Source organism: Pyxicephalus adspersus, chromosome 6, assembly GCF_032062135.1.
Source record: "Pyxicephalus adspersus chromosome 6, UCB_Pads_2.0, whole genome shotgun sequence".
Lineage (NCBI taxonomy): Eukaryota > Metazoa > Chordata > Amphibia > Anura > Pyxicephalidae > Pyxicephalus > Pyxicephalus adspersus.
Window position 1 is genome coordinate 74191344 of NC_092863.1, and position 25801 is coordinate 74217144.

Below are 25801 nucleotides of genomic sequence, written 5' to 3' on the forward strand. Positions count from 1 at the left end.
CAAATCAACGGAGATACATCAATTACTTTAACAAAACAGACAGCTGCAAGGGTCTGGAAAGCCTAATGTGCAGGCAACAACAAAGCAAAATGCACATGGTTCAAGGCTTCAAAATAACGCTACTTGTAGGCCAGTATACAGTCAAAAATGTATCCCCCAGTCCCCTACAGAACAGATTCCCCTGCCCCATAGTACATTGCTTTTAACTGGAGAAGCCGCCAGTATCTGACAGATAAGGGAAAGGGGATGGCTGCAGTTCAGTTGGCATAGACACTATGAACATCACTGATAAACAGAATAAAATATTGGGCAGACAGGTCCATGGTCTGAGAGGTGGGGTACATACCTAGAGCTAGTGATACCCAAGACACTCACCCTGAGAAGTCAAGGAAGCCATCGCTGGAATACATGCATATTGACAGATATTTCACTGTATTTATTATTAAATTGCTTTCCAATATATTGGTTGGTCTTTTTATTTTTTTGTCCATCCAGGAAATTTTATTTTTGTTTCACCCTTTTTAGGTTGTGTGCCCAGAAAAAGGTAGCTGGATATCATAGCTAAGGGCTTGTCATGTGTCGATTTAATTGCTGTTTGTGTTTTCCAACATTTCCATTTGGCTAGTTTCTCAGATATGTATTTAACAATTACAGAAGTCTCAGGCAGCCTGACAGTCTTCGCAAAAAGGGGAAAAGCTCTTGGTTTTCAATATTTCACTTCTTTTAGATGTCAGTTAAACTCAATATACAACATGCCATCTTTTTTTTTTAATTAAAGAGTGTGTATTGCTGCTGGTGAACATTGTGTTTTTATTTGCAGCAATTTTAGGATTTAAAGTAGATTATGTATTTAGAGTTTTTATTCTTCTGAGATATAATTGCAGAACATCAAGGTCAATAATTTTGGATACAAAATCTGCTGAGAGGATCAACACATCTTCACAGATAACTGCAAGCTGTGTTTAGATAAAGCCGAATAATGAGGAACATCTGCATGCCATGTTCAGATGTTTCATTCTGCTTATTAAATGAAAGATTTCCGCTGGAGTCACGTGATTAAATGACAAGGCTGAGCCAGCCAAAAGAAAACATTAAGATTATCCCCTAACCTTTGGCTGAAGGCTGAATTGCTTCCTAATTAGCTGGGAGGAATGGGAGACGTCAAGAAACTTCCAGCTAATGTGCACTTCTGAACCCGTTATGTCTTTGTAAAAAGGTATTTTTACTTACACCAATAATATAGCAGGAAAGTGGGAAAAAAACACATAAATACCAATACGTTTTGAAAACTTTTTTTTCTGAGAGCCAGTTAATGTTGACTTATTGTGGACTTTAGTTAAGGGTTATTTGACAGAAGTTGAATAATTCCAGAATATGTTAAACAGTTGCTTAAAAGGTCAACACACTCACAACTAAAATTTAGGTGTGGGTATATTCCAGCAGCTTAAGAGACCCTTCAGAGCTATGCTTAGCATTTTACTGCCTGTTAGAATTATTAGAAATTGTCAATGAGATGCAAAAAATGTGATTGTTGTATGCAAACAGCACTAACTAGAAATTGAGCCAATCGAACTCTGTAGCTGCATAGTTCCCCCAAGTCAGTGCAATCTACATGTTATTTGCATACGAAAGTGAATATTTTTGCATCTCATTGACCATGTCTACCAGTAATACACTTTGTGAAGTATCATTCATTTTAAATAGCATCTAAAATGCAAAGAAAAAAAGTAACAGTTGATGCCATCATCCAGTAGGACTCAATCTCCAGACCACCATGTCTTGTGTTTCATCCTTTGCCATGTTATATATGCTCATTCAAAATCAATGTTCCACCATAATGCAACACATGGTAATGTGGTGGATCACCTGGAGGACACAGGACCCAGTGGAAGAAACCTCCTGATGGATTTGCAGGATTAAAGGTAAGTAAGATTTTTTTTATTTTTAGTTTAGTTCTGCTTTAGGAACTGAGAAAGTGAGGTGTTGAGTCAGTTTGAGAATTGATGGTACGAAGGGGAGGGATGGACTGAGCAAGGAGTGAAAAGGGAGCATGAACAGGAAGTGGGGATCAGATCTAGTATGGTGTTGAGGGGGTAAAATTGCCACCCACCCTCCCAATGGGGGGGAGGTTCATAGGCTGTGGTGGCTTGAGGTCTTTAGAGGTAGTAATTGTGGTATGGCGGTTATGGAGTGTGGAAACCCATCTTAGGTATGGCGTCCTCCTAGAGGGAGAAGAGGCTGTGGAAATAAGACTGGTGTGTGTGGGTGGGGCTGTTGGAGAATGATACTATTCCCATTCCCATTGCATGTAAGTGCAGCTGGAAACAACCACAACTAGAAGCCCTCCATGGTGGTTTTGATTGTTGGTGGGTACCACCCTGAGGACCTGCAGAGTTGGTGACTTTCAGACATGTTATTGTTGTGTTAAAAGTTAATGTGATGTGATGTTAAGGTATTTAAAAGATTAGTACTAATCATAAAGCAGCTGATTGGGCTTTTAATCCAATTGAATAAATCGGTGCATTTATTTACTGTAAAGGGCTATGAGGGTGAAACAGTGTGGGCATAAGCTGATAAGTGAGGGGCTTTGTTAAGTGGTGTGAATTTTGCATACAGCAAAATGGTTAGGAATCCATGGGCACAGCTTTCCTTTGTACGTGGTGAGGGGTGAAGTATTGGCTCCCAGTGTGCCCAATAATTCTCCCCCCTCCACTTCCCAGTAATGCTGTCATTTCATTGGTGGTCAGAGGGAAGCCTCAGTAACATTGTTAGTCGGTACGCTCCCCTTCATGGTTTTTGAATTTTCTCCAATTTTGTCCTTTTTGCAACATTTAGTTTAAATATGCTTCAAGAAATAAAAAATGATGCTTTAGTGTTTTTACATCCAGTAAGATTATAGGGAAAAAATGTATGCAATTCTCCAACAGACCAAACACCTTTGTCTTAAATTGCTGCACAAATATTCAGAAGTCAAGCAAAAACAATTTAGAGTCATGGCTGCAGTCTTTTCCTAAAGTGAATCACAAGCTGTGTAGTACGTGACCCCTAACCCCAGGTGACTCCCCGATCTATGCAGTATATTGACACTCTGACATTTGAGATTTAAACTCCAATACTTGGCATTTATAAAACATGGGATAAGAAATACAACACGAACTGCTGAAAAACGTGATTAGAAAGTCTTAATCATTTACCATTGTGTGCCCCAAGGCTGTTTATTTGTTCTGTTGGTGTGCTCTGTAAATAACATTGTAAATTATACAGTACTATACGGCAGTCTAATGTTTTGTCAAGATTTACATCATTTTGTAAGGTTCTGAAATTTTGAAGCGGTGCTGTAATCAAATTTTACCATAAAGCCAAACAATCAGCCGTGCCCAGAAATCTTTTCCCTAAAGGATCTGGAACAATCATCTGGGGCAACAGTTATTGCAAGCATAATTTTACAAGGTACACCAGTCACGCAATAGAAAATGGCTGCTGTGCATCTGGGAGCAGCAAACCACAGTGCAGGTGACATGTTTGCACATTGTGGCCAACAGTGACTTGTCATATTCTAGAACTGCTCCATGATCTGCTGCAGCTGCGTTCAAAAATGGTCCCAACTGCTCTTATTCATTTGAATAGGAGAGGCTTAGCCTGTGATAGAACTCTTGAGGTTTGCTACAGGTGTGAGATTGTTGTTGCTCCTGAAAGCCCCTGAAATGAAGTGATTGTGTTAAAAAAAAGACTTTAGTTCCTCACATTTTTATGCAATCTTTTTGTTCAACCCACTGAATTAAAGCTGAAAGTTTGCAGTTCAACTGTATCTGAGTTGTTTCATTTAAAATTAATTGTGGTAATGTACAGAACCAAAATAAGAAAAAAGTTGCCTCTGTCCAAATATTTATGGTGTTTTCATAGCATTTGTTTATGATTTCTTTATTCCAGAAAGACAACTTAAAAAGTTTGATGCTGACATATAAGCCTAGATTTCCTTTAGTTCTACAGAAAAAAAATATTTACAGTAATAGATTTACAATTTTGACACCTAGAATCCCAGTACTGTGAAAAACCTGAATTAACCATACGGCTTTTCATAATACAGAATTTTGCTTAAGGCAATTATGTTTGCAAATTGCTAAAATTGTGTATCATGTTGTGCTACCATATTGAGCCTAAACAGAGATTTTTTGTTTTTCATTTTGTTGTGATTCTCTGCATTTGATGGCATTTTGACTATGTAGCCAAAACAATCAGTTTGTTTAATTTCCCTGGAAGAGATTTTGCAATTTAAATATAATTTTGCTTGGAAAAGAAACTGTATTGTTTTTGTTTTTTTCAAGTTACTTAAATATTTTCTATGTACTTGTTTTCTGACCATGCAAAAGGGCAGGTTTTTATGGCATGGGAGGAATATGCTGAATTCCTCCAGGCTTAGACAGGGAGGACAAAACTTTTATCTCCCTACTCCTCAGCTACGCTACCAAATTGTTCTGGAATTATGCTCACTGCAGCAGATCTGTCCTCCCTCTGTCTCAGGGCCAGGTTGAGGGGTAAGTAGGATTGGTGGACGGCTTGGCAGACTTACTACTGGGCGGTGGTGCAAAAAGGGAAGGAGGTAGTTACCAACTACCAACCCATTGAGGGAATGCACTTTAACCTTTTATCCTTAAGTGTTAGATGACCTACACCTACTGACCCTCTACACTTACTACCCTATGAAACAGTCAAAAATTGTGTTATCGGTACAGCCCTGGCAAAAGTTTCTCAGTTTCCAAGCAACCCTAGGAAGTAGACTTATTCCATCTTTTAACCACCTTGGGTAGCTTCCCCAAACCATGCGATTGGTGGAAGCCACCCAAGGTAAACATGATAGGGCACATACTTTGTCTACCATGGGAAGCCTCTTATTTGAGTCAACTACTGGAACAAAGGCTGCAACCTTAGGATCCATTCTGTCCTTCGAGAAACAAGTTGACTCTATGGGCCTAATTTATTAAAGCTCTCCAAGGCTAGAGAGGTTACACTTTCATCAGTGAAGTTGGGTGAATCAGCAAATTGATCTGATCCAGGATTCAAAACCTTTGCTTGCATAAAGCAAATGAGTTTGAAGAAATCCATTCCAGGTTTTCTGGATCAACCAGCTTATGTGATGAAAGTGTATCCTATCCAGCCTTGGAGAACTTTAATAAATCAGGCCCTATATTGGGTGAGACAGTTACATTCATCTTCACAATCCAATATTATTGAACTTTGAAAGTCTATTATAAGTATGAATACATTGCTCTTTACAGACTCAGCCCTCAATCAGTAACTTTGAATGATACTTTGTGGATGTTTATTGACTTTGCTGTGATGTGGAACCAAGAGGCATAGTTGCAAATAACCTGGGGATTTTGGCATTTCCTCAAGCTTACCATATGGTAATTCACTTGTCAACATTCATTAAACTGCATGATATTTTGTCCATTCTACACCATAATTAATAGACTGCATTGCTAAAAGGAGTGAGGATTATATCATTCATTGATACATTTATAATTTATTTATATCCTTACTTACTATCTGAAAGATTGTCGTAGTTGTAGATTTTTATTCTTTTTTTTAAAAGGTTGCAGCTCTCTGTACCTTACCCTGTGTACAGTCTCAAAAGCGTATGATAGAATAAGTATTTGCAACCTCTTGCTTTTACAAAGTAACTCACAGTACTACAGGTGTAGTAGATTGGTTCTAAGACCATCATTCTAATATCTGGATGCAATTAACAGTATCCAATCCAGTAACAATATACCAATATACCTTTCACAGGCCTACTATATCACCTTCCTACCAGATAAACACTTCTTCCCTGCTGCTAGAATTTTCCCCTATCCATGACCCATTACACCCCTAATAAACCGGGACCCTGACTTCCCCCTAGCCATAAAAAGAAACATCTTACCCTCCTAGCACAATGGGTATGTAACTAGCAATTTCCCCTTGCAGCACTAGGGTCAGGACACTACTTGCACAGAAATTGTATGTTCTGGAGTTTGGATGGGTTCCTCCTATGTTTCAAAAACATTCTGGTAGCCTAATTTGCTTGCCCCCAAAACTGACATTAGACATTGTTAGGAATGTTATGCTATTCCTATGGTATAACCATTAGATTGTGAGCTCCTCTGACAGTCAGAGATATGACTAACCTACTGTGTAATAGATTTGCTATATATAAACTATGACCTATGTGGAACTAGTAGATGGTTCTTCTGGTTACCTCCTACAGCTAAAAAGCAATTTCTATAAATCATTACGCACAATCCAATTACTGAAGACAGCCAAGGTGTGCAGATGTGCATTCTATTTCTTTGAGCAACCTATTTCCCCTGTACCTCCCTGCACTATTACAAAATCAATGAAATACTGACAATTGAAGACCTTAAGACCTTTCTTTAAAAAAGAAGGGTGTTGTATTTTTCCTCACCTGGTTCCCAAGCATTAATTACTGTGAGCTGTTGATATAGTAATTATAGCAGGGATTCCCTGAAGACCTGAAAGTTATTTCAAGAGGTTCCTTTATGTTAACCTCCCTACCGGTAACCCAGAGTGTGACTTGGGGTAGAAAAAAGTTGCTGAAAGCGGTAACTCTGAGTCACGCTCGGGTTAGGTAACCTATGGGAAGTAATAGTAAATACAGCCTGATCTGCCGGCGTCCCGCGTTGTCCATCACCGCGATCCCTGTTTTCTTTCTTCTTCCTCTGGCGTCTTCTACACACGATGAGTTACCGGGGGAGTTCCCAGTGACGTTGGTGCTTGTATACGTTGCGGGTGGGGCGGGGCGGAAAATTCAAAATCCATTTGTATTGCATTCAATACAAAATAACTGTATTGAATGCAATACATTGGATTTATATGTTTAAAAGCAATACATTGTATTTCATGAACATTTATTTTACAGTATATTAAAATAGTATAAGTATAATAATTTTTTTTAAATTATGATTTTGTGTTTCAAACTTTATTATACTCATACTATTATATTAAACTGTAAAATTAATTTTCATGAAAAACAGTGTACCGCTTTTAGACATAAAAAATCGGAAAGAAATGAACCGTTAGGGAGGTTAAAAAGGTCAAGAAACATTGAGCTATACCATGACATTCTGGGCAATGGTCAGAAGGTCTAAACTTCAGTATATCACATAATATCTTCATGACTTCTTTCATACTACTTGGGTCTTTTTCCTGTCTACTTGGGTAAATCTTTGTCAGGTGCACCTGTCTGGGTGTCCTTTTCGCCTCTAACTCAATTATCACCTCCCTTCTGCATGTTGCTGGCCTTTATTCCTCTTGTCCTTCTATGTGCTTATTATTTTCCTTTACCTTGTCCACCCAGTCTCCTGCCTATCACCAACTTTAAATCTCCAGACATTCAATCCCAACAATTATCCCCAAACCAACCTACTTGTGCAATCTTCTCACACATTTGAATAAGAGTCAGACATTTCATTATCCTTGTTGTAACAAATTGTTCTTTATTTGTGACCTTTTACAAAAAGTAGACTGCAAACTTGTTACTCCATTTATATACCTCAATATGTTTAAAGTCTTTTTCATTATACTCACTATGATACACTGGTACATATTATTTTGTGTACAAGATAGAACGTCTGTTGTACCTAAATAAAGAATTTTAAAAGCTTGTAGGTCCTTTTTACTTGTTAATATTATAGAATATCAAATGTATGCACTGTTTCTGCCTCTGCTAAACTCTTAGTATGTTATTGAAACTGCTTTTTGTAAATGGATTATTTTGAAAAAGAAAATGTAAAATTTACAAAGACTGATAGAGAATGCCTGCTTTTGTATCCCAGTGTAGTAGAGCATAGAAATATTTTGTAGTAGTAAGATATATAAGCCCACTTTTACATTTTCAAACTTGTTCTTTGATAAGTTCAAAGTGTATTTCTCTGTAGACAGCTTACTGATTAATCAATAAAGCTTTCAAAGGTTACTTCAGAATCACACCTGTATTACCTGCCCATGTCAATCAGAAGTTATATCATTCATCATGCACAGTGCAAGGATCATCTCCTTTGAATGATTTTTACAGAATAGACAAGTGACCAGGATGCATTTCTGTGACCTGTTACTATTGTTTTCGCTGATATAAGGTTGAAGACTATTATCTTACCATGCTCATTTCTGCAATTTAGCAAATAGTAGCATATCTGGTAAGCTCTTCGGGGCAGGGTCCTCTCCTCCTGTATCACTGTCTGTATTAGTCTGTCATTTGCAATCCCTATTTAATGTACAGCGCTGCGTAATATGTTGGCGCTATATAAATCCTGTTTAATAATAATAATAATAATCTGGTAGCCAATGTACACAGCTACTGTGAGCTTGTTGTAAAGGTAAATAGTGGGCAGCTTTCCCATTGGCTCATGGTTGTCCGGAGGGTTCTACACCTAACAACCACAGCCAGTAGAAATGCTGCCCACTGTTTATTTAAGCGGCAGGCTTAACGTTGATAAACACATTGGTTAACAGATGTACCTGAGCATGTTAACAAACGCTGGCCACCTCACAGTTTTTTGTTTTTCAATGCCATAAAAAAAAATCTCCGAGGCATAAGCTGACTTTCTTTCATTTTTAACTACCGAGCATACTCTGCCACTGGCACCTGATCAATTTGCAAATTGCCACACAGATGTCCTTTGTTGCATCTCCGTGCTGTTGACCTATGATAGCCACATCCTGTCTATGTGCATATCCTCCATTGATGGCCACATGGTATTTGTCAGAATGGGTTTCCTAATGATAAATACAGTGGACCATAGTTGTGTAATGTGTGTTGAAATGCCAAGGTGTAGTCATCATTGGAAGCTCAAATGTAAGGGTGACAACACACAATGGCAAACCAAATTACTTTCACCCTTCAACGGAAGAGCCTTAACAATGGCCTTCGTGGTACAGCAGAATCACCATGCATTCAAATATATTGAAAATAACTTTTAAAAAGGCAATACTATGTTAATAGTACTTGAAGTGTATATGAGATTTTTGAGTTACATCTATTTAAAAAGCATGCTATGATGTATTACACATTCCATTTCATTTTATTAAACTGACTTGTCCAGGTTACTGAAATGTCACTTCAATTAAAGTATCACTTATGTAGTCTGCTGTGAATATTTGGACAGGAGAGTATGACATTACAAATACAGTCCCTGCACTAAAACTTTATTTACACAGTCATTGTTAGAGCTTTGCATATGTAATTTTGCTATTGGCTTTGTTAAGCTGAGGCATAGCCAACTGGCAGTACTAGCTGCTGCCTCACACGACATGTTTTTGTAAGTTATTTATAGTATTGATCTATGGAGAGTCTGAGTGATTTTGCTCTGAGTATAATCTGACAGTATATTTTAAAAAAACAAATGACATCTCACAGCTGATTGTGTCATTAGGCATAGAAGGCTGGTTTTTGAAAACATTAATTTGAAACCATATTATATCACGAATGATGGAAATTGATGGCTACATCCCTATACAGTAGAAACTTAAAGGCATTTTAATGGATAGCACTGCATAACATGGCATAAAGTAATTTTAGCATGCCTATAGACACATTCAATATTTATATCGGCTTTTCGTAGAAGTGGCAGGATTAGCTACAGCATCCAGGCAGGGAGGACTGTATGTTGTGCGTCCTGTAGTGCTGTCTTGTATCACACAGTGCTATACATCATTTACTACTGCTATATTGCAGTTTACATAGAACATCATTTTAGATTTCTTACGTTTTTTTGGTGTATTTAAGTGGTAACTGTCTAATTAAAATAATGAAAATTATTACACGGTTTGTGACGTCAAGCACAATTTATATATAGTGCCAGTAACACTACGAAAGAATATGTTTGACTTCTGTACTGAGATGTCAAACAGGGATTATAGACATTGTTTTCTTTTTTCTTTACTTTTTTCTATTGGGCTCTGTAATTTTATTATTGATTAATTTTTAACAACTTTATTTATTTCTAAAAAATGTACTAAAAGTACAAATAAAAAACATGTAGAAGGTATTTTCAGTGGAAGTCATAATTTCACAACAAAGAGTAAATTTAGATATAGGCAGCTAATTTCCCGCCACCACCTTCCAAGCCACTATGTTGGTCAGTGAGGCCACCAGTTTAAATTAAATAATCAACCTTCCTAGGGGTTGAACTTGATGAACTTTTTCTGTCTTCATGTCACTATGTAACTATGTGACATGAAGACTGTGGAGGTAGCAGGGTTCAAAATCAAATTCAGGTTATACAGGGAAAAGAAGGATTTTCAGATGTCTTTAGCTACCTACATTTCTGACCATTATATCTTGAAATTTTGTTTATGGAAACATCATCATGGATTTTTATGGTTATACATGTTTTTCTTCAATGGTCAGTTATTTTTGCTCTCCCTCTGTGACCGTGAAAAACGGTGTGCAGGTGTCTTCTGGATAGGATGGCACAGACAACAAAATGTTTTGACTCCTCATTTAGTTTTTTTTTTTAACAAGGTTTATTGAGCAACATGACAAGAATTTCACATGTACAAATTACCCATAAATGAACCATATGATACAAACACAATAAACAGCAATAAATCACAAAAAAATAACAATAAAAAAACATAAGAAAGCAGGAATCCAATAGAAATATGATAAAGTAAACAAGAACTTTGCCATAGATTCCATGTAAGGTGGGGCTCTATAGAATGGAGCAGAGGTGCCTCTGACACCAGGTGAAATAAAGCTGGGCAAATAGATTATTTGGCTTCTAAAGGGCAAAACAGATGCACCAAACAGAGAAAGAGAGGAGTCATGCTTTACCCAGATATCCAAGGTCTTTTCAAATTTGCCAGAGAACCACTATGTGCAAAAAAAAAAAACTAACTTTTTGAATGACAATAAAGCATTGATTAAGGCGATCAAGGAAGGAATAGTTGGAGATTGGGCTGACATCCACTTAAAATGAAACTAAACCTAAAAATAAAAAAGTTGGGACCAGACAGTCTTTTTATTGCTTTGTCGAAAAGGCCAAATCATATTACAAATGGGAATGGCAGGATGCAGGGTGAAGTACGTTACTGAAATTTGCAGCTAAGAAGGAACATGCATAAGGGTGCCAAATCATAAAATCCACCTTCTTTGCATAACTAAGGTAGAAAAGGGAGAGGGAATCCAAATAGTAATAGTTACAGGTTTCAAGTAAATCATATTATACTGTAGAAGAAAATGTAGCTGTCCATTCTATCAATGTTAAGGTCTAGATGAGCAAAAATAAAGTATCTAAAGGGAAAGCGCAAATAAAAAATGTTGAGAGTAAGTGGTAAGATAGGTGTAACCAACCCATGGTTTACACGGGAACAAAACATGACTCCCCATGAGGTATATTTCTTGCAAAAGAGCCAGTCCCCTAATCTAATCTGAAACTATAAATCGTCTGATTTAGTCATTAAGGCCACAGATGTTCCAGCTCAAAATCCACAGATTTTCAGGTCTTGGTGCTTAATTTTGCTATAAACATGTGGGTGGGTTTCTCAGGGGGGTATGGTGTGCCCTCTCAACCAAAAATCTCATGGTCTAACACATATATATGTAAGTTTTCAGGAAGGACCATTTTTCTGATATTTTCATGTTGGAACCGTTTTTTTTTTTTTTTTTTTGGCAGCATAGCATCATATTACTGCTAATGGTGAACATCAGTACAGGACAATGTCTTCCAACAGACCAATGTGCATCTTAGCCTTAGTCATACAGCCAGGCAAAACCTGCAAGCCCTGACACAGAGAAACATCAAACTTCACTACTTTCTTAGTGGTAAGAGAAGTTAGGCACTTTTAGAAAAATCTTTAAAAATTCCTCCTTTGTCATTGAGTGAGCAACCAATGAAGACTCACATGCAGATACTTATGTAAAGGATCACTTGGAACAAGGAAATGGGAGTTTAGAGAAATGTGGCTTACTCCATCAGCAGTAAGCCCATGCTGCTGTACTTGTATTATTCCGATAAATTCCGAAATAAGCCCTCCTGAATCTGAGTAACTACTGCTAGCTATTTCACGACCTGAATAAATAAGTTTTGTTAGTAATTTAGAAATTTATATTTCATCTATATCCAATAAATTATTTATTGACACTTGTGCAGGAATAATGTTCTAGTGATTGGTCTAGCAATGTAAAGTTAATCAAGTTTACACCAAGGTCTCACCCTGTGCAGTATTGATTATTCCATTAGTGTTACATTAATGAAACAAGTCCGTAGGATTCAATGTAAGTAATTTTCATGTTTTTCATACTGATTAGGAACATGGATTTTTTGTTTTTACTTTTTTTATCATGTTTAAAGATGTTTTTCTGGTGCTTTACTTGTAGAAGTAACACGTAGTCTTATCTTCATTTCAAAACCAGTTATATGTTTAAAAAAATTGCTAGACAGATAAACTTGTCTTTCTTGGTGATGCACAGTGTAGAAACACAAAAACACCACCTTTTTGTCATAGTATAGGGAGATCAAAATGAGGGCTTTAAAGGTTTAAAATAGAAGTAAATCCATACATATAAACCAGGTTTGTCTTTATTTGCAGAAGGGACCGGTCTTACTTGCCTTATCAAAAGTACACTTGCCTGTTTCTGTTTGGTTGTGGGCGCCACCATCTCCTTCTGTTCCTCTTGTAGCGCCCGACCTTAGAGCAGGCAGAGGACTCCTCTGTAATCTTCCAATCAATCTGTTGCTCAATCTCTCTTGTCCCGGAGACCATGGTTCTTTAAAAAATAAAAAACCTGCAGGAACTTGTCAGTTCAAATTTCTTTTCTAGTAAATATTCCAGCAGATGTCACATTTAGTTATATCAAAGTAATGCATGCAAACTTTCAATGCCCTGATTCATAGTATAAGAAATCCAGTATAAGAAATTAGAAACTCATGTAAAGGTTTTAGGGATGCTGGCCTTTAAAGGAATGAAAGCCATTTGCTTCCCTATCCCCTCTTCCTAACTGTGCACCTACCAGCAACAGCCACTTCTAAATAAGTTGTCGAATTATAGAAATATTATTTAATACAGTAAGCTTCTGAAAATTCTTTAGCAAAGTATGAACACAAATTAGTAGTTTAATTGTGTTTACTAAAATGCTACAGCTATGGCTTTTACAGTTTTGGTTAGAAGGAATAGAGCTCTCCAATAATATAATGATATTGTACCCAAGGGCCACATTTGTATTCCTTGGTTGTGTGGAGGACGGCATCTAAATCTAGCATTATGTTTGTACCGATTTAGAAACATCAGATGATGGTGATACACATAACAAAAAAGCAAGAAACTGCATGCACATGGGAAACAATAGGGATAAGAAGCAAAATTCCTGGAAGTGACAAGACAATGCCAGGGTTTCTGGGAGGTGGTGTTCAAAAAGGATCTCAAGCAGCAATAATACCCCACATTCATTGGTGTCATTGAAAGTGCTCCAACTTACTTATGGCAACACCAGGGACCAATGACCATTGCCACTGGAAAGAAATAGGAAATACCTAAAAATTCTCCTTTACAAAAGAAGATGAGCACCAATTCTCATGACAGCTAAAACAGGATCTTTCCATCACTTTGCAAATATTACTCCCTCCAAGTATTGCCTCCTCTTGTGTAATTCAGGACAAAAGGTCAGGACTCCAATAAAAACCTGACAGATGGTTCAGCCCTTCTTCACTTTATTCAAGAGTTAAGCTTTGCCTGCAGATACACTTTTAGAATAAGGCACCCAGTTGACAAAATACAAACTTGAACACAACACAATATATCTTCAATACTTTGATGTTGCAGAGACCCGCAGTGCAGATCTGCTAGCAACTATACTGCCAAGTTCTTTTTCTTTTTTCTTTTTTTTGTCATTTTCTATGACTATTATCCAATTTACAGAGTTTCACCAGGTTTTGCTACATCTGTGTCAGCTTAATCAAAAAAGTTTCTAGTACTAAAGCATAATAGAAATGTAAATAACTATGTGTACATGATTGAAAAACAAAGTGTTGAGCGTAATGTTCAGGTAAATGTAATGCTGATTGGTTCCAGTTTTGTACTTAAGAAAATTACTATATAAAGAGGGAGAAAAGTGAGATCACAGCTGCTCTTCGCTCAGGTAATGATTTCCAATTCTGAAATACAGCAAAAAACAGAATAATGCTATCTTCTAAAAAGATAGTAAGCATCATAGCAAGACAGCAAGCAGAGTGCTGCTTTGGAATTAGCTCATTTTCTTTTAGATTTTTTTTTCCTAAGGCAATTATAATGAATGCTTTTCATATTCACAATCTCTCTGTCTTTTCTAGCAAGAATATTTCATTTCATGTAATCTGCTCTCCTGCTGTAATATCTCTCCTTTTTCTCAGTAGAGTTCATGGTTTTTATACAACACAAATTTGTTTGTTTTCCTGTAAGCAATTGTTCCCAACCATTCTCTCACTCGTTGTTTTCACAGGCTGCTCGGAACCACTTGGAATGAAATCAGGACATATACAGGATTACCAAATCACAGCCTCCAGCGTTTTCCGAACACTAAACATGGACATGTTCACTTGGGAGCCCAGGAAAGCCCGGTTAGACAAGCAAGGGAAGGTGAACGCCTGGACATCTGGAAGAAGTGATCAGTCACAGTGGCTTCAGGTAACTGTCATCTCTTCAAGTTAAAGCTTGGCTCCAAGCATATAAAACCCAATTAATTAGTGTTCATCAAGAATGCATTTTAATGTGGTTAGTGTGAGTACTTGGATGCAAAGCAGACATTTCAGAGCCACACTCCAAGATAAAAGGAGAAAAAATATAAAAGGAAATGGGATGTGGACTTGTGACTACTTTAGAACTTGTATTGTGGCCTTTCAGTTATTGAATTTTCTGCTTTTATCTCTGACAATTTTGCCCAAAAGTAAACCTTCGAGGAAAGACAGACATACTCCTGAGCCTGCACAGGCAGCTGGGATATTGACTGAAACACAGCAGTGATCACAGGGAAGTGATCAGGCTTAACTGCTTAACTACAGTAGAAAAAGGTCAGGTCACCCACCTGGCCCTGCTGTTTAATAGGTCCATGTTTATTTCAGTTTTCATAGTACTTTGTAGGATTTGTAGCAGGATTCATAGAAATACAATCTTTTTGCAGGTAAAACAGCTCCCATATATGTGTGTTTCAGCTTTTTTTTAAGCTGTTTTCTGACAATCAGTATCGATCCATATGAAATCCAAACAAATGCAAAAGTTTCCCTACAAAAACAAAGAATATACAGTAATCAGATAACCATGCCTATATCAATCGAGGTTTAGTTTGAGTCTCATTTATTTCAAATGATCATAGATGTCTCAATATGTTCAATTTTGTGAAGTGTATCTGAAATATTCACATACCATGCGCTTATTATAACTTTAAAAGATGATTTGTCATCTGAGATTAATTTATTTAGGGATCTTAGCTCCTAGTGTACCTAGAACAATTATTTAAAGTGCTCATTTATATCTATACACTGCAGCAACATGCACAATTAAACAAGCATTACCATATCACATGATAATGTACATACCATGTGTTTCTGCCATACAATGCCATTATTTCCTAATATTACCCCAACACACCCTCTTAGCACACGTACATTGCAATGAATGCAATGCACTACAACACAAATCTGTATAGTGTATGTGAAATGCAATTCTTTTGGTGTGGTTTGTTGGGTTAGTCAGCTCATTTATGTGAATAGGCTGCTTAATACAACACATAGGATGCTACAATGCTGCATTCATCTAAATAGGCACTAAATATAGTTTGTCTATATTTCATTTTATTTTAGGATAACACGTGTGCAAAAAAAATGGAAAGAACTAATACAACTATCGTCGGAGAACAGAAATTCGTAAACCCTAACTTAGGCAATTCAAAGAAAACAAAAGAAAAAATAATTTTCCTACAATATTCAGCTCCATTTTTTTCTCTCGCTTTGGGTCTCTAAAAGGGTGCCCCAGGGCTCAGTGCTCTAAATATTAATATCAATTCTAAAGATAAAATACTATAAACGACCTTATAATACCCTTATTCACAAGAAAACCATTTTATGTTCACCAAAGGTAGTTTTACTTCTTTGCCAGCATCCTAACTTCACGACTAAGGTTTGCTGAAATGCCATTTCTAAACCATTTCACAGCGAGAGTGCTACTAAAGAAATCCCATTGGAAGCACATTGCCAGTTAAAAGAGAATGTCCTGACATTGGTCCTTAGTTTTAAAGTGAATCTAGTATCACAGACATTCAAAAGTGCTTTCTGGTGAATATAGGATATAGCAGACATAATATGTAGACTTATGGAGCATATATACCAATTCAAGAGACAAAGGAATGGTGGTTAAAGGCCATGGGTATTAGGCAAAACATGTTACATTTCCACAGGGGTTTGTGAAAACATGTTAGGGACTGGTGTGTGGGTTTAGAAATAAACCAAAGCTCTAGAATTCTCTATTCTTCGTCATTTTTGATGTTGCACATGACACATGAACAACACCTCTTAGTATGCAATTGTACTAGAGTTCTCCAACTAGACTGGTTTATTTGGAAAACCAAGAAGAATGCTAATCATGGACCTGGAATACAGGAAGCAAGTTCAATTGACAGGATCAAATGCCAGCTCAGTCTAGTTCAGAAATCATGAATAGTTAGAAGGGTAAAAGCCTAACTGCCCTAACAGGCAGGGGCTGATGGGGTATGTTTGTACAAAGGAACTTGGAGACACAACTTGCCATGTTAGTCAGTAAAAGGTAAATCACAAGTGGATGTGGAAAGATCAGGAGTAAGAAAACACACATGAATTAATAAAAGTCAAGTCCAGCCAGGTATGCAGGACACTGGCCAAATTCTTGATGCTAATAACAGCTTATTACACTTACAGCTTCAATTTCCCTTTTTGAAGGCATACATGTTGAAGTTTATTTGTATAGTGAACAATCAAGAAATATAAGGTACTTCTAGGAAAATGGTGTGAATCAAGAGAAACATGGAGGCAGCTAACACTGGCCCCTTTTTTCAATGCTGGTTACAGACCCCCAAAAAATATGTCAAAATGACTTTTAACTTTCCTGATAAGCATACTTTTTCAAGGCCAGTTACTTAAATGGAAATAGCAGAAAAACATATATATATTTTTTTTTTTTTGGTTTAGAAAGATGTCAGATGTAGCAGCCCCCATATTTATCTTATGACAGTTCTACTTTAAAGTTATGTCAAAAGTCTTGCTGGGATCAATCAATAAAGAGCAACAGAAAGGCTGAAATTCTTACTTTACAAGAAAAAATGCTGCTTTATTCTCCCTTCATGTGGCTAAAACTATAGGCATTTTGCCACATGATATCTCTTGTAACAGAATTCTTGCTCAGTGTTAAAGAACTAACACCTGTTCAGTTTCAATGTATGTTTTTACCTAAATGTAGTAAAAACTTACATGATGATGTGATGAAAATTAACTTATATGCAAGGACAGTTAAAAGAAATTGAAGAAATTGAAATTGAAATTGAAGAAATTGAAAGAATTTTTGCTTGTACGTGATTGGATGATTGAAGTAATCACAGCTTCATCTTATTCGCTAGGATAAAGAAAACTCTATTGCAATGTGAACATTCAAAGTAAATCAACCACATCAATCCTGATTTATTAAAACTTTCTATGAATGGTGAAGATGTACTATCATGAGAGAACCTGAGTGATCCAATTAAATTCCTAAAAGCGCCTACTATTAATTGGCAAATGTTTTAATTCCTGGACCAGATCATTTCCAAGTTTGCTTATCTCCCAGTTTCTCTCATGATAATCTGTACTCTCCAGTCTTTAGAGAACTTTAATAAATCAAACCTCTTGTGTTACTTTTAGCAATTTCCTGTTCTTTAAGTTATGACTGCAATCTGCTTCTGTTATGAGAAACCATATTTGGATACCAGAAATTAGATTTCTCAAGTAGATCCGACTTTATACTGTAAAAAATAAATATATAAAAACATTGCATAGGTTTGGTATTATTAGAGAATGACAGTCTGTTGTATGCTTTCTCCTTTTGAGAAACTTGTCCTTTACAGAAAACATTTTACTTGATATTTTACTTGATAAGTATTTTTTAAAATGTTTTTGTAAATGATATATATATCACTAAAATTACCAGCTCCAGACCACGCATGCGTGGGGAGCTGGGTGTCACTCAAAGGGGGAGAAACCCCCCCATGCTGACGTCATGATGCCAGAACCCCACCCACTCTCCCATCACAGATCTGGGCCTGGCATGGGAGAGTGGGTAGATTGTGTTTAGGGACACAACCCGCCCACTTCCATGAACCTGGGATTTGTACGGGGGACATGGTCGGCTCCAGCGGGTCCTTCTCCTCCTAGATTGGAAGGTCTTCTCCTTCTGTGTCATTGTCTGTCATTTGCAAACCCTATTTAATGTACAGCGCTGTGTAATATGTTGCCACTATATAAATCCTGTTTATTAATAATAATAATAATAATATAAATGGCACTGGAAACGATTATTATTATTAATTTCTGGTGATAGTAGGAAGAAACGAGCACTGTATAGAGTTGGACAGCACTGGCTTTTCTATGCAGATTGAAGGGGGAGGACAAGTAGGAAGCCTTCTGCTGTCTCCTCTCCAAAAGGGAACAACAAGGGTTGTTACATGTCGGTCGCTCAGTAATCTACCACAACGATTGGGGGTACCTGCTCAGATGTTGGACTGTTGCCTACAATGATCTCAAATGTTCGTCTTGGGCAACTGAAATCTAGCAGCTTTTACAGTAACTTTTTTGTATCCTTCTGTTTTACCATGTTGGCCCCTTTCCTAAATCAAAGTTAGATATTTTACATCCATGTGAACTTTATCTAACCTCATCGCTTTTTCTCTTGACCAACTTTTAAGGACATTGAAAAGTTTTTTCAATCAGTAGCTCTGTAAGTACTTGCTGTACATAATAACCTTGAGGCACTTTGCTCCGCAGATACATCTTCATATCCTCATCATTCGTTTTATGATCACATCTATATATAGGCACACTATACTTGTTTCTGCTGCATAGTTTGAGACCAGAAATATATAGAACTGTACAGCTACGTTACTTATACAACTTTTTATGATATCAGTTGTTTGTAACTACTTCTGCGTATGCTGTGTTTAATAAGGAAAGATAGTTATGCTAGCATAAGCCTTTTATATTTTTATAAGGCTACAAGGGATTTATTTAAGCTTGTGATTTGTAGCTCATTTACTCTATTTTCCTGGTGTTAAAATATTCTTCATTCTCCACTCTTTCTTTGCATTGTGCATTTCCCACATGACTCCCTCTGTAACCACATAAAATGACAGAAAAGGCTATATAAAGTATAGAGCAGGGATATTGTTCAGCCTGCGATGCACTGAGCAATATAAATCCTGGAGATTTACTAACACAGAAATAACATGTAGTAGAAAAGCATCCTCTGGGGAAGAATTAAGTTCCATTGTTTAATAATGTTGGCTTTAGCAACAAAAATAGTATTGTAATGTAGAAGGATCTACACATACATAATTTTTAAATAATCTCATTGTGGCTGTATCAATGCCTATTCAGTTTTCATGGCGTTTTTTCTTTTTTAAGAGAAAAACACTGTTATTAAAGACATATTCCAGCCTTAAAGGAAAAAAAATACTTTCAACTAGTTAAAATACCGAGTGTCTGTACTATTTTCGACTGCTTGGAGCATTATGGAGTCTTAGCTTTCCTTCTGCAATATGGTGACCTGTTTGTGAACTCTGAGGCTGCCTTGATAGCAGCATACAACTGCAAAACACCAAAATTATGATTGGTCTTTAGTAGCCAAAAGCTGTACTGTCATTAGGTCAGCATGATTACAATTCAATCTTCAGCCAAGACTTTTTTGGGCACACTGGAATTCGAAAAGAACCTTTATTTTGTTTTTATTTTGGTCGGCGTTCCTATTTGGATTTCCATTTTTTTTTTCTTTTTTTCTGGTGACCATCAGAAAGTAAAGTAATCTTCCCAATTGAGGTACAGACAGCAATAAGAGTCATACGGCACTTACGCCTTACGTCATACACCATGCCCTATAGTATGGAAAAATATTTGACTGGAGCTAGGCTTCAAATTATGTCCACTGAATAAAACAGATGTATTTTAAAGATGTAACAGGAAGGTTCTATCGTAATGTTTTGTTAGGAAAATACAATGGAGCGATTACAGGTAGGTATCCTTGGCAAAGATTTAAAACTAAAACTGAACTATTTTATTAAAAATGTATTATATAGGTGAAATGAAGTTATGTTTGACAAGCCTGAAGATGTTCTTTGGCATTCATGCTTTGTGTTAAAGTAATCTGTTCATTTAAATGAGATGCCATCAACCCCATACAGAAAAAAATGCACTTTTTCCCGAATGCAGCATGTAGAACGTGCTCTATTTGAAGTTTCTTAGTTTCAAAGAAGGACTGATAAATCCTATAAAAGGGAAAGGTTTATTTAAAAATTATTACATATATTACAAATATTTACAGGGAAAGAAGAAGGGGTAGTGTACATAGGAAAGGGATGGGAGAAGGAAGGGGTCTAGGTCTCAAGTCTAGCCACACAAGCCAAGGTTTTCTCTTCTTGAACCGCACCCATCTGCAAGTCCAGAGCAAATCACATTGTTGGCCCATCATTAGAGAAGTCAAGAGGTCACAAAGTTCATCTTTGTCCCAGGCATGAGGTTGTTATCCTAGACCCCACAAGGTGGTCAAACTAAGTTAAGGGTCCCCAGACACCCACTCATGGAAGATCTATCATTGTCTCTGCTCAGCAAATATTTTATGGTTGTTTTAGGGTCTACATCTGTCTTAACAAATAGTGATGTTTGTAGTCTGCTTAAGGAGTCACAGGTATCCTTACATCCAAGTCATTTCAGTTTTCATCACTTCCAACACAGCTCAATGAACCATAATACTTTACAGTGCAGTTTGTAATGATGACCTTTAAAATGCCATAAGGCTTGCATGTGTTGGGGTGCCACAACAGATTAAAAGTTGGCCTTAAATCTGTGTATACCTACTCTTTGAAAAGTTAATAAGCAGCTTCCATTCAAACTGGTCTTAATTTTAGTTGCAAAGTCTCCATTTACCTGCAAAAAATGCCAGGTTTTAATAACTCGGTCATTCTGTATTGGTGACAACCACTCATCTCATTGCTTGCACCTCTGTCATTGGCATATAAGGAGATAAAAATATTTTAAACAAGATAATAAAAACTTGACAGCAGTATTTTTTTCCCACGATTAGCAAAACCTAACACATATGAACGTAAATGTTTTGGTAGGGGTTGGGCTTTAAAATTGGGATTGTAATGGTTCATGCTGGGGTTGGAGAACTTGTGACTTAACATTATCCACACAAACTTCACTTGCTTACTTTGTATGCATTGCCCCTTTAATACAGAATAAAATACAAAATGGTTGACAGGATCTTTCATACTACCTACACAATAACACTCATGCATATACAATTAGATACACAAGCAGTCTCCTGGCACACATTTGCCAGCTGATACAATGTGGAGGATTTGGCTGATTTTGCCGTGTTAGTACTATATAAGACAACATGTTGGCAGTTTTTTTTTCAGGCATCTTATGTCTCACCCACATATACCTCTGCTGTCAATTGTCAAGTTTAAATGTGTGAGTAAATGTATCAGTCCCGAGTTGTAATAAGAATGCAGAAGGTGAAATGTTGGCTTTTTTCACATTTTTAAAAGGTTAAACCTCATTGCAAACACATTTATTTCCACATACTATGCAATATCCATTTTTTGATTATAAAAACATGGGAAACATGTTTATTTTTTCTCTGTAATACTCTCATGTAAGAAAATGTCTAAATTCCTCATGAAATGTACAAAATATCCATGCTTCCACTTGTAATGATGATGAGGCCAGAGTGCACTAAATTTCAGTTATAGTCTGAACACTTTAGATATAAGAGACAAACACCACCCATGAATCTTTGGTCGATAACCAATAACTGATTACACTAAATTAAGACAACTTATATGGAACTCACAATGTTAGGATAGTCCATGATTTCAGCTGCAGGGTTGCCTTCCATTCTTGGAGGCGTGTATGAAGTCTAATAGCATAATATTTTGCATGTTGTTGCCTGAAGCCTGTTCATAAAGCGTTGGGGGCCTGATATTTAATGAATGTAATGCTAAAAATTTCATATAAGAAGACAGTTTAGAGACTGCAATCATGCTATAAGGTATTTAGGAGCCTTGAGGATTATGCTCATGAGAAAGTTAAAACCTGAAGACAGAGTAAAAGAGACTGCTAGAAATCACTGCTATTACAGGATATTTATTAGTTGACACTTTCATTTCGGTCCCCTACAGCCCACTAAAAAATTTATTTTTTCTCCTAGCAAGAACCCATTTAGAAGATCAAGTTTAAAAACAAAATATAAAAACAGGTAAAAGATGGACACGATGAAACATTGCGGTAGGAGTCGGACCTCCCAGTGATTTGTAACACCTCCGTCATTCCCCTCCTGATGGAACTGGGTGTCTAAATATGACTCCTTAGCCGGTTGTTTTCTTAAAGCCCTTTACTGGCACATTGGACAGTAGCTAGCACTATTTCTATTTCTCAATACGATGTATTACTACATCGCACTTGCCACCAAGCTTGGTATGGACAATATATAACTTTCATGTATTACGGTAACACTTTGTATGTCACCAATGACCAATAAACAATAAGATTTTTTGCCCATCCTTATGTAAGTCAGGATTATCTCGCCAGGGATGATTTTTCATTATATTTTGTTTTTGCGAATATATGGTACCTGGACTATTCAATTTACCAACCTGTTTCTTGACCTTTTTACCAGGGGAACCTCTTGAAATAACTTTAAGGTCTTTAGGAGACCCCTACTATAATTAATATATCCACAACCCACAGTACATTATTATGGTAATCAGTAGGAAGAATGCATCCTACACCCTTGGCCCTAGGGTTTCACAGTCCCCTGGTTGGGAAACACAGATTTAACGTACAATTGATGAAAGTCCCAAAGGGGGGTCCTCCCATTTACCCCATAACCCACTTAACCTTGACATCATGAAAAATTTAAAAATAAACCAAATGATTAACTACAAAAATACACTCCTTATACTGGTCTGAGGAAGCATCAAAACAGACCAGTATAAGGAGTATATTTTTGTAGTTAATCAATTGGTTTATTTTTAAATTTTGCATTATGTCAAGGTACTGTACTACAATTAAATGCTTAATGACCACTAACAGCCTCCAGGCCACAGGTTGGGCAGAAACGACTTCAATACATTCAAGTAGATATAAAATTTTTCCAACTCACTAACATGATATATGTTTTAATAATGCAATCTAAGCATGATCACATGTAGTAGCCACCAGAAGCACAGTGGCAGTGACAACCTAAATTAGCTTTTTTTTTCTTTTTTTTTTTTAACAGCGTACAGGTTGCTTTTTAGCAGATGATTCTGTTTGCTCCTGTTTTAGTTCACTAATCCTTAATTATTTTTCCCAATATGAATACTTTTCCTAATTCTGTTCCATTTCCAAACACAAGTCCATTTTTTACAGTGATTTTCCTCTCTTCTGAAAAACTTTGTTCAGAAAAAGAATTCTTTCCTTTTCACAATAAACCTTTATTCACTAGAAAATTTCTGGACTTATCCAGATTAGCAAGAATTGCCTTATTTGCACAGCAATTTAAATGTTGCTGGGCAATTTGTGAGGAGTTTAGAAACCAAAAATAACTAAGAATAGACAAGCTGCTGTAAATACGGATAAAACAGGTCTATGTTTGGCTTTCCACTTTTGAACTAAAAGGAAGAAGGTGATGATTTTTTTCCAAGTGTTGAAGACTGTTGGTTCTTTGATGAAGCAGCCTGCTTTTTGAACAGCTTAATGATTCATAAGCTGTGTCCCATCACTCATCAGACACCTCGGTCCAAAGCTTATATGCAGTTAGTGCTTATTCATCAAAAATATCTATTTCTCATAACTAAAGTAAATCTGCATTTATTTTGATCGGCCTAAAATATACATAAAAAAACATGTTTTGTTTCTATACAGTTAGCTAAATGAAAAAAAAAGGTAGGGAATTTTGAATTAAAAAAAATATATGGGTTAAGTATAGGTTTACCAATTTACTTACATCCCACATTGTGATTTGTAAAAATGACTTACCCATCTGTACCCGCTAATATATACAGTGATTGTGGAATTCTCAGACAGTGTTGTAATTTATAAAAGTATCTGCCTTTTTTAATGTAAAGTGTTGTGCACTATATACATCCTGCTTAATAATAATAAAAAGTCACATCATGAGAAAACTGTACAACCATTGATGACATAACAAGAAAATAGGTTGCTTCATCGTTAAAAGTACTGCTGGTAAAATAGTTTCCAACCAGCAACTGGAAAAGTGAGATTGTTTTGCATTAGCATATAGCTCTTCCCAAATTGTGTCTGTTTTGTGTTTGTTGTGTTCTAATTTCTGTCTGTCCTCCATTGTTAATCTAATTTGCTTTTTTGTGTGTGTATGTGTCCGTTTGTATGAGCGAACAGAATGAAAAGGCAAAAAGTGCAAAATGTAAGCCATTGTCGAATGCATGCTTATTTGTTCTCATAAAAGAACTAATTTTGTCAAATGGCTCTTTGTGGCTTTTCTACCTACGGTTTAAATTGAATTTAATAGATGTTTACCAATAGTTACACAAGCCTAGTAGTTGAAGCATGCAAGTACAAGAGATGCTTGTTTTATATCTGCAAAGAGCCAGAATAAGGCAATGAATTTTTATGAGATAGGCACTCCACATATTGGGAGAGAAGCCGATCTGCATATGAAAAGGGAACAACTTTTTCAAATAAAGCTTTTGCTAAGCTCCAGACAATATGTTTGTTAATAGAAAAACGTACCCCAGTGCCTATTACCTGCTAAATTCCGAGTGAAATATACTATCAAATGCTGTTTCTACAAAAAGGGACTCCTAATTCGTCCCATATTCTCTAGCATCCAATTAAGTAAAGGGGACCAGCAATTTGAGACAATCAGGCTCCTGCAGCCAGTCTTACATGTTTTGCAGTACTAGCGGCTAGAAGGAAAGAGGAATTTGTTTTTATTAAATGTTCATTTTGTGTCTTTTTGCACTGTTTAAATTTATATAGCTAATTATTGCATTGAAGAGCTCCCAATCTAATGTCTCTATCACATTTATAGTAAAAAGTCCTGAACGCCATCTAAGGCCAATATTGTGGAGAAGCCAATTAACCTACCAGTTGGTTTTTAGGTCATGGGAGGGAACCATCCAAAACAAAGGAAGAACATACAAACTCTTTGCAAAATTTGAACTTTGAACCCTATTACGGCAAGGTCAAAATGCAAACCACTGCACTACTGTACCATTCCTTTTCCCATCAGTATGTGAGCACACTGTATTGATTTTTCCTACTACAGAAAAAAAGGGGACCACCCTGGCTATGCCTGGTATCGGTGATGCATTCTTTCCATTCTATTTCGGAAACCCAGAAGCAAGATTTCAATATGTGCACTTTTATTACAATCAACCTCCCCCACCTTACAATTACATAAACCACATTATAAGTATGACATGCCTAATCTGAATGTAGCTGTAGAAGTGCATTTGCAACAAGGTTGAGTGCTATAGGAAATACTTTTTTATTTCCACCAGTAGTTATTTTTGAGGACAAGCTTTCAA

General features: G+C 36.6%; 1 protein-coding gene across 1 annotated transcript in view; it reads left to right on the forward strand.

The window, feature by feature from the left end:
* Positions 1–25801, forward strand: part of EDIL3 (EGF like repeats and discoidin domains 3) — a gene marked incomplete in the record, with an annotated part of 336704 nt that overhangs the window by 254741 nt on the left and 56162 nt on the right. The window contains 1 exon segment of the mRNA XM_072416185.1: positions 14477–14661. Coding sequence (XP_072272286.1) covers positions 14477–14661 — 185 coding nt within the window.